We start from the raw sequence: 10,008 nt of genomic DNA, 5'->3' as shown, positions 1-10,008 counted from the left end.
GGGCTTTTCTCCCCTGGAAGTCTCTGTGGATGCCAGGGAAACCAGGAGCCCACTGGCAAGTTCTTTTGGTTTTCAAGACATATTTTTGCTTTTCGGAAACTGCCCATGGCAACAGCTTCAGTAAAAAGTTTCATTTTTGGCAGGGAAAAATTAGTTTTCAGAAACTGCTTCCAGCAAACCAGCTGCTTTTCAGTGACATCTCTGGGGGCTTAGCACAAACGTTCAGTTTACAAAACCTGCTGATGCTAAAACAAAATGGTAAAACAATGGCTATTAGCCAGGATGGGCAGGGACAGGGTCCCTAGCCTCTGTTTGCCAGAAGCTGGGAATGGGCGACAGGGGATGGATCACCTGATGATGGCCTGTTCTGTTCATTCCCTCTGGGGCACCTGGCATTGGCCACTGTTGGAAGACAGGATACTGGGCTGGATGGACCTTTGATCTGACCCAGTATGGCCGTTCTTATGGTCTTGTGTTCAGGTTTTGGCCAAAATTTTCAGTTTGGGGGGAAAAATCCATTTTGGAGGAAGAAAGACTTTCCGATTTTCCTAGGACTTAGAGAAAAGATTCTGAATTTCCCTAACAAACCAGATACGGTGGATGGAAAATGTTTGCCACAACTTTACAGTTTATGGGCTTTTCTATGAAAACTGAAATTCATCAATTTCTCCAGGACGCTGTTTGGTTACTCCATGTTCCATTCTATGCATCTGATGAAGTGAGCTGTAGCCCACAAAAGCTTATGCTCTAATAAATTGTTTAGTCTCTAAGGTGCCACAAGTCCTCCTTTTCTTTTTGCTCTAGTGAGTGATATTCATAAAGGCCCGGTGTACCAAGGGGTTTAGGAGCCTAAAGATAAAGTGGCGCCTCATCGGCTCTTTAGATGTGCTAAGGCCTGTCTAGGCACCTAAACTCCTTGGTACGTCCTGTCCCAGGCATCTAGTGGGGCTGCGTAGCAGAGGGAGAGGGGAGATCTAGGGGCTGCAGCAGGGATCCGTGGGGTATGGGGTGCCCCCCCCTTTTACCTCAGGTGCCCTCTGCTGCTGCAGTGCCTCGCCATCCAGCTGCACAAGGTACAACACTTTGCAGTGGAGATCCGGGAGGGCCGTGCCCAGCACTGTCCGCACCTTCCCTGGCTGGAGCTTCCCGCTGTGGCCTGCAGCTCCCAGTGCCCTCTCGGCCAGGGCCTGGACCTCCTGAGGGCACCATTCCAGCCCATCCGTCTCCAGCACCACTGGCAGCACCACCGCATCTGTCTGTCTCCAACACAGAGCCAAGGAGCATGAACAGACGCTCGGACCACCTCCTTGGGGGCTCACCGCTCCCCCCTCTGGGCCTGGGGACAACAGCCCCGGGAGGCTCCAAACAAGATGAGCCCTAGAGAGACTGTCTTCCTACAGAGCAGCTGGGAGAGAAGGTGCTAGGGATAGAACCCAGGAGTCCTGGCTCCCAGCCCCCACTCTAACCAAGGTACTGACCTTCTGGCTGGCGAGGGACCCGCTGACCACCTGGGTGCTGACTTTCTCCTGGGCCCGGAGGACATTCCCCAGCAGCTCCTGCCGGCTCTCGCCAGGCGGCCACCGCTTGGCACACGCCCCATGGAAGGTGGCCACCAGGGCCCCGTCGGCAGCCACCATGAAGACACTGCTCAGGGGGGCGGCGGGACAGCCTCGGGCAAAGGTGTCGATGGCCTCAGCCACAGCCTCCACCAGGCACACGCCTTCCAAGTCCATGCAGATGGCCACAGAGGCGACCTGCGCCCGGGCCACGGCCTCCAGGGTCAGCAGCACCGCCCCGGCTGCCAGTCCCATGGCCCCTGGCGGGGAGCAGACCTCCAGGCAGGTGTGAGGAGCCCCTCACCGGCTCAGCACCCTCCGGGTCACCACACTGGCCCCGCTGTCCGGGCCGGACTTGCCACCAAGCCTCTCCACAGCGCCGGCCCGGAGCCCGGTGCCATCTCCCTCCCCGAGGAACAGGCTGAGCCCTGGGCATGGCCAGAAGAACCAGCCCATCGAGGGCACTGCCCTGCCCATCAGGATCAGCAGCTCACTGATGGCCACCTTGGCGGCCAGCACTGCCTCCTGGGGACCAGAGAGGGCCAGGTTGCCGGCATCCACCTGGCAGTGCCCTCTGGCCATCACATCCCCAAAAGCTGCTCCCACAGGTCCATCTCTGGCAGTGTGATGAACAAGGTCTCTGTGCATCGGTCTCCCAAGGGAGCTCCCTGTGGGCCCCGGTGGGGGGTTGGCTCCGTCCTCGCCACAGGCCCCTCAGGGCACAGCTTGGCCCCCCCCCGGGCCTTGGTGTCGCTGGTGGGGGGCTGGAGGCACCTACCAGCTCTGCCCCCGAGGACCACCGGTGCACCAAGCTTGCTTGAGAATCGTCCCCAGACGGCCAAGACAGGTCCCATTGTGGCTCGGAGCGCCCAACAGGTTGACAGAGCGGCCCGCAGCAGCGGAGAGGGGCCAGGAACAGCTCAGGGCCCACGCCTGGTCTTGGAGCTCAGCTAGAGACAGTGCCAGGTGGTGGGTAGAGCGGGCACCAGCAGCCTGGACACCTGGGTTCTATTTTGGGCTCGGGAAGAGGAGTGGGGGTCTAGTGGTTCAAGCAGGGGAGCTGCAATCCAGGACTCCTGGGTTCTATCCCTGATTCTGGGAGCGTAGTGGGTCTAGTGGTTAGAGCGGGGGGAGTTGGGAGCCAGGACTCCTGGGTTCTGTCCCCGAGTGTGGGAGGGGAGTGGGGTCTAGTGGTTAGAGCCGGGGTGGGGGGGCTGGGAGCACGAGGAGAGATGTCCCCTCCACAGGGTGCTGGCAGCCAGTGCCGCCTCTGCCCTGGGCCTGAAATGGGTGGCCAGTGCCAACCCCAGCGCTGTGCCTGGCCCCTGGCTGTGCCAGCAGCCCCTAATGGATGCTCCACTGCTCCATGGGTACCAATCCCCCTCCACCCCGGGCGCTCCCACGTACCTGCTGCACCAGCCTCTGCCCGCACGGCCCTCTCTGGGCTCGCACACCTCCCCGGCTGGGCAGAGGAGCTGCCAGGGCAGATTGAAACCTCCCTGGGTGCCCAGCTGGGGAGTGAAGGTTCCCCCACCTGGGTTTCACTTTCCATTCCTCCCCAGTGCTGGTGAGTTTCATTCTCGTGGGTGGGGCGGGGAGGCCTTGGCCCCGGCTCTGGGAGAAGCCACACATCTGAGGTGGAGCTGGAGAGGCCAGGGGCTCTGGGAAGCCAAGTGGAGGGATCACCCGCCGGGCTGGGCACATCCAGAGCAAATCTGGACAATGGGCCAAAGGGTGTAGCTGAAATCTGTCTGCAGAGCGACTCACAAACACCAGCCAGATCTCCTTGTGCCCAGGACTGAATGCTGATCTCAGGCCTCCGGGGTCAAGCCAGAGTTACTCCCGACAGCAGTGGGACAGGGCTGGATTCTGCTCCCAGCCCCATGGCCTCAATCCGGAGTCACGCCCTGCCTGCAATGGGGTCACTCCATTGGAGGCAATGGAGCCAGGTGCCCAGGTGGTGGATTGTGGCCAGTGCAGCATTTCAGCCAATAGGGTGATGCTGGTTTGTACCAGCAGCTGGCCAGCCACGCATGCCGGGGGTGTTTGGGGGGGCATGCGCGCTGGAGCAGGGGATGGAGAAGGAAGCTGGGGAAGTCAGCTGGGCAGTTGCAGGTGGATGGATGTGCCAGAGTTGGGCCGGATTTATTGCCCACAACCTGGGGGGGTGGGGGGGAGGTGGGAGTCATCCTATCCCTGTGCAGTGTTATATGTGGCTGTTCCCCAGGTGCCCCATCCCAGAGCTGGCTGCATCTCAGGGGCAGGTGTTCCATCTTCTCTCCTGGGCTACATTTGCCATACCCACCACCCTCCACACCCAGCAGGCAGGGCCCAAGGGGGGAGCTATCAGCCAGGCTCAGAGGGGGAATTTTGGGCCATTGGTGTCACTCGGATCAGGGGCAGTCCTCTGGCACTGCCCCCTCCTGGTATTATGTGTGGACCCCAGCAGCTGGACCCCAATACCCCATAGGCCATCAGCCAGTGCCAGGGATCCATGTGGTATTACTCTCATGCAGGAGAGGAGAGCCCGTAGGTTTTAGGGGGAAATCAGTCTGTGTGACTGTGGAACTCACTGCTACTCGTGTCTGGGATGGTGGAGGGGCAGGGTGCAGACCGTGTGTGGAAAGGGGCTTCGCTGAGCAGGAATCACAGCCCACCAAGCCACCCTGAGTCCCCTGCGCTGTCCCCTTGCTTGGGATTCCTGTGTGAGGGTGGTTCACCCCATGCTGAAATGCAGCTAGCTCTGGGGTGGGGCAGCTGGGGAACAGCTGCACATAACACCACACAGAGATTCCCAAGGTTGGGAATTGAAAGAGATGGTCTGGCTGGGCTCTGCCCACTAATTCACCTCCCCCTCCCGGCCAGCGGTCACATGGGGCATTTCAATTGCTTCCCAAAAGCTCTTTGAGCCCTGTCTGAACTGCCCGCTGGGTGCAGCTTACATCTCCCCGGAATAAATATTCACCAAGATCCCCGGGCAGATCTCCACCCAGGGGCAGGTTTCAACTTGCAACCTCCGTGCCATGGTCCCCACCATGCCAGGAGCAATGCCCAGGTTTCCTCCTCAACTCCCAGCCCAGCAATGCTGGGAAAAGCTTGGGAATGTAAGAGAAGCTGGTTTTGGGGGGTGGGGCTGCAGTTCAGGCACCACCTGGGCAAATGGCCCCAATTGGGTTCATGCACCAGACCCAGTGCCCCCAAGATATGCGCCAAGGTTCCAGGCAATGGGGATTCGAAAGCTGCTCTGAAGCGGATCTGGCACCTGCCCCAGCCCCACAGGCAGAGATCTGGCTGGGTAGCCAACAACCCCTCCCTCCAGGGACCCCTACAGCTCAGCCCACAGGGAGGCAGATTGGGTCTCAGTCCGGCTGCCCTGGTCCCCAGGCTCAGCACCCCTCAGGCCCAGCACCGCCTTGGGTCCTGGATTCGGCCCAGAGCACAGCTCTGGTTTCAGCGAAGCTGGTTTAGCAGGAGGCGCCAGTCTCCTGCGCCCATGGCTTGCCCAGTGCCAGTCCCTATGGGGGGAGGGAATTAGGTGGCTCAGTGACCCAGGGATGCCCTGAGTGGCTAGTACTCTCCCTGCCCCCAGGGATGGGCAACCCCCCCGGCCCCGCTGCTACATAACCTGTGTCCCAGGCTCCTCTGCACTTCGTCCCCAAAATCCACTCTAGGCTTTGGGATCCAATGGAAGTTGAGGCTGGGCACCAAGACTCCTGGGTTCTATGCCAACTCTGGGAGGGGAGTGGGGTCTAGTGGTTAGAGCGGGGGGGGGGCAGGAGCCAGGACTCCTGGGTTCTATCCTGGCTCAGGGAGGAGAGTGAGGTGCAGTGGCTAGAGTGGGGGGCTGGGTGAATTGGCATCTCCCTTCCAGCCCCTGTGCCGTGACTGAATTCCACCCCGAACCTGCAATGTGAAGAGGGGTGTCCTGGAAAGACACACCCTAACCCTAATAGGAAAGTGGCCAAGAACTATCACTCCCAGCATCCCTGCTGTTGGTGGACTACTCCTCCCAGCATGCCGTGGATGGGCTAGGCTGGCCATTAACCCTTTGTTCATCGCAGCCCAGAGGGGAATGGGTTGGACTATGGGAAGAACTGTGAGTAGCGACTTTCCTGCACTGCTGTCATCACCGTGCACACACACCAGGCTCTCTGTAATCTGCATCTACACGTAGTTCAGGCTGCTTGGCAGCACATTGTCCCTTTGCAGAATGCTGAAGCATGCCAAACGAAACCTAGCCAAAGCAGGAAATGCACCATTAAGGGTGCCTGTGTCACCTTAACTCTGCCCTCATTCTGTGACTCCCCATGAACACAGGTAGTGTAGTGCTCCGCCATGAGCCCCGTGGTGGCTGAGATGCACAAAGCTTTTCCCCTCCTTTCCCAGCCCTCTTGTGCCCTCAGGCGTCCTGGAACATGGTGAAGAGACCAAAAGCTTGCCCACCCCACCCTCCTTCCAGCCCCCTGGAGCAGGCTGTAGCAACGGGGGTTATGTGGCCGCAGTCCAGGCGGTGGGCAGCCTCACGCTAGCAGGTGGCAGCAGTTGTCGGTGAGATGAGGATGGTAAATTGCTGGAAAACCCAGCCTAGCATGGGGACTTCAGGGCCCTTCAACGGGCAGGCTGGGAGGAAAGGGCACTGGGGGAGGGGCCAGAAAGGGGTGAAGGGGGCCCCAAATCCCCGCACACACAGGTCGGGGGGCAGGGAGAGGGGCTCCGTCCCACCTAGGGGCTGGACCCCTCAGATCTGGGAGCACACACAGGAGCGGAGAGCAAGTGGGACTGACAGTTGCCCCTGCTCTTGTTCTCCCCAGTGTCCCCCCCACACACCTCCAACCCCACCTCTCTCCCCTCCCCTGCCACCCAACCCCATTTATCTCCCTCCCCATAGCCCCCCTCTCCTCACTGCAGCCACAAATCCCTCTCCTCCTGTTCCCCACCCCCTGCTCCCAATGCCCCTCCCCTCCCAGGATCCACTCACAGGGAGATTTTCCCCCAAATACTTTGGGGAGTGCGGGAAGGGGGATGTTGGGGTACAGTGGCAGAGCTGGGGATACAGGGGTGGGGGTCCATGAGAAGAGCTGGGGTGCACTTGCAGGGCTGGGATACAGAGTGGCTGGGGGTGCAGGGGCTGAGCTGTGAAGTAGGCTGGGGTGTAGCCAGGGGCAGGTCTGGGGGTGCATGGGGAGCGATGGGGGTACAGCGTCTGGGGGTGCACAGAGGGAGCTGGGGTGAAGAGGGACTGGATGCGCTGGTAGGATTGGGATACAGAGGGGCTGGGATGCAGGGGCAGAGATGTGGGTGCAGGGTCTGGGGTTACCTGGGGATAGCTGTGGTGTACTGGCAGGGCTGCGATACTGAGGGGCTGGAGTGCACAGCAGAGCTGGGGGTATGGGATGGGGGGTGCACAGTTGGGGTGCACGGGGAGCTGGGGATACAGGGTTTGAGGGTGCACAGGGAGAGCTGGGGTGCACTGGCAGGTCTAGGGGTACAGGGCCATACACCCTCCCAGCACAGGGGCGGGGAGGCCCCGCGGTGCATGCCGGGAGCTGCAGGCCCGCGCGGGGCATGCCGGGAGTAGTAGTCCAGCCCGGGGACACTGGCTCTGAGCGGTGTCTGGGCGGAGCGCGGCGCCCCCTGCGGTAAGAGCTGAGCCGGGCCAGCGCTGTGGGGGCGGGGGCCGCTTCGGCTGCTGGGCTCGGAACCCAAGAGTCCGGCCCCCTCCCCCTCCAGCCACCAGACCCCGGGCTGGGCTCGGAACCCAAGAGTCCGGCCCCCTCCCCCGCCAGCCACCAGACCCCGGGCTGGGCTCGGAACCCAGGAGTCCGGCCCCCTCCCCCGCCAGCCACCAGACCCCGGGCTGGGCTCGGAACCCAAGAGTCCGGCCCCCTCCCCCGCCAGCCACCAGACCCCGGCTGGGCTCGGAACCCAGGAGTCCGGCCCCCTCCCCCGCCAGCCACCAGACCCCGGGCTGGGCTCGGAACCCAGGAGTCCGGCCCCCTCCCCCGCCAGCCACTAGACCCCCCTCCCCGGGCTGGGCGCAAAACACAGGAGGCTGAGCTCCCAGCCCCACAACGCCCCAAGCTACTAGTCCCCACTCCCCCCCCCTTCCAGAGCTGGGATAGAACCCAGGAGTCCGGACTGCCAACTGGCCCACTCTACACCTAACTCCCCACCCCCGAGTGGCGACAGGCCGGCCTGGTGTGCTGTCCATCTCCCTGATGTTTCTCCTCCCGCAGGTGCTGGGACGTGGAGCAGGATGGCCCAGGGGACCCCTCCTGTGATGTTGACCCCAGCTGGGCTCGCGTCCCTGCGGCGGGGTGGAGCCAGTGCTCCCCAGCAGGAGGGGGACAGCGGGCACCAGGCTAGTGGAGACGTAGGGCCGGATGTGTGGCGGGAAGAGGCGCATGGAGACACGGGGACGCTCTCAGATCTGGGCAGCCGAAGGAAGGGGGACCACGGGAGCCAGGCCGTGGGGGAGGGGGAGCAGACGAGGGCCAGGGGACAGGCTGTCCTGGCGCGCCCCCGGCGTTACGGGTGCAGCGTGTGCGGCAAGGCCTTCTCGCAAAGTTCCACGCTGATCGTGCATCGGCGCTCGCACTCGGGCGAGCGCCCCTACGCCTGCGAGGAGTGTGGCCGGGCCTTCGCCCAGAGCTCGGGCCTGGCCAAGCACCGGCGGGTGCACACGGGCGAGCGCCCCCATCCCTGCCCCGAGTGTGGCCGGCGCTTTGGCAAACGCTCCAACCTGGCAGTGCACCGGCGGGCCCACACCGGTGAGCGCCCCTTCCCCTGCCCCTCCTGCCCCAAGGCCTTCGCCCGGCGCGCCGACCTGGCTGTGCATGGCCGCACCCACACCGGGGAGCGGCCCTACCGCTGCGCCGACTGCGGCAAGGGCTTCAGCACCGGCTCCAACCTGGCGCAGCACCGGCGCACGCACCAGCCTGATCGGCCTTACCGCTGTGCCCAGTGTGGGAAGGGCTTCCCTGGCAGCTCGGAGCTGCTGCGCCACTGGCGCTCCCACACCGGGGAGCGGCCTTACCACTGCGGCGTCTGCGGCCTGGCCTTCGCCCACAGCACAGTGCACCGGCGCCACCAGCGGGCCCACCTGGAGGAGTCACCCTACCGCTGCGGAGACTGCGGGCGCAGCTTCGCCCAGCGCTCCGACCTGGTGGTGCACAGCCGCACACACACCGGCGAGCGGCCCTACCGCTGCCCCGACTGCCCCAAGGCCTTTGCCCAGAGCTCCCACCTGGCCACCCACCGGCGCAGCCACACCGGCGAGCGCCCCTACCGCTGCCCCGACTGCCCCAAGGCCTTTGCCCAGAGCTCGGCCCTCACTGTGCACCGGCGCACCCACACCGGCGAACAGCCCTATGCCTGCGCCGAATGCGGCCGACGCTTCCACCGCAGCTCCAATCTTATCCGTCACCAGCGCACCCATACGGCCGAGCGCCCCTTCGCCTGCCCGCAGTGCGGCCGACGCTTCCACCGTCGCTCCAACATGGTGGTGCACCAGCGCACCCACGCCCGGGCCAAGGGGCGCTGCCCGCCGGCCACCGGGGATGCTGCCCGCTGGGGGTCCTTGGAGACAGAGAGCCCTAGCCCTGTGCCCTCTGCCACGGGGACTACATAGCCCTGTCCTGGCCCTAGAGCTATGCTTGGACGCTGTGCTCTCCTCAGCCCGTGCCGGGCACAGCGCCCCCAAAAGGCCCTCAGTGAGGCGGGGCAGGCAGAAGGCTGGCACCAGCCTGGCAGGGAGAGTGCTCGGCACGGCCCCTTTGACCAGCCACGAGGCCCAGCTGCAGTAGCAGCAGTGAGACAAAGTCGGCCGGGAGCTCAGGGGCCGTGTTTGCACCTCGAGAGCAATTAGCCGGGGAACTGCCCCCTCCATTGCCCTGTGCCGTTACAGCCAGACTGTGCTGGGAGCCAGGCGCTAGCTCCACCACCAGATAGGTGGTGGCCGCTGGGATCTTTGCCAGCTCCCGGCTCTGGAGTTCAGGGCCCAGCTACCGCCAGGACGGGGACGAGGATGGGCTGTGGGCTGCAGGCTGCATGTGGGGAGGAGGAGAAGCTGGGGCTGGGTTCAGATGGGCAGATGCTTCTGTTTTGAAATAAAGCATTTGTACCCTTTTGTGAGACAATCCCTGTTTCCTCAGGGGCCGGGAGCTTGGACCCAGGGGCCTTCGTCCCACTGGGAAGCCACCCTCCCCAATGGTATGTGGAATCCTACCCACACCTGGGTCACGCCCAGCCTTAGAGCTCATGGGTGGGGAGGAGGGGCAGGACACATGGTCCCAGCATGCACTGTGAGCGTAATGCTCTCCCCTGGTCTGGAGCACCCAGGTGAGAGGAGGCAAGCTGAAAATCTGGGGGGAGAGGAAGAAAATAATCTGCATGGGGGGAGGAGCAGAAGGGCCCATAGTTGGGACAGTGGGGGGCTGGTCTGTAGTGGCTT

The 10,008-nt window shown here is 63.1% G+C and overlaps 1 protein-coding gene across 1 annotated transcript; it reads left to right on the top strand.

Moving 5' to 3' along the window:
* The first annotated feature begins 7,110 nt into the window (after nucleotides 1-7,110).
* On the top strand, nucleotides 7,111-9,684 carry LOC125622064 (uncharacterized). The gene is made up of 2 exons (XM_048819631.2): nucleotides 7,111-7,195; nucleotides 7,793-9,684. Exon 2 carries the CDS (start codon nucleotides 7,813-7,815, stop codon nucleotides 9,184-9,186), a length of 1,374 nt encoding a protein of 457 aa, XP_048675588.2. The 5' UTR covers nucleotides 7,111-7,195; nucleotides 7,793-7,812; the 3' UTR covers nucleotides 9,187-9,684.
* Nucleotides 9,685-10,008: the final 324 nt, after the last annotated feature.

The sequence above is a fragment of the Caretta caretta genome, chromosome 13 (assembly GCF_965140235.1).
Source record: "Caretta caretta isolate rCarCar2 chromosome 13, rCarCar1.hap1, whole genome shotgun sequence".
Lineage (NCBI taxonomy): Eukaryota > Metazoa > Chordata > Testudines > Cheloniidae > Caretta > Caretta caretta.
The sequence above is the reverse complement of the archived record's forward strand: the minus strand, read 5'-3'. Positions and strand labels throughout refer to the sequence as shown.

Coding starts and splice junctions, on each gene's coding strand:
- LOC125622064 (XM_048819631.2), top strand. CDS start 7,813: ATGGCCCAGGGGACCCCTCCTGTGATGTTGACCCCAGCTGGGCTCGCG.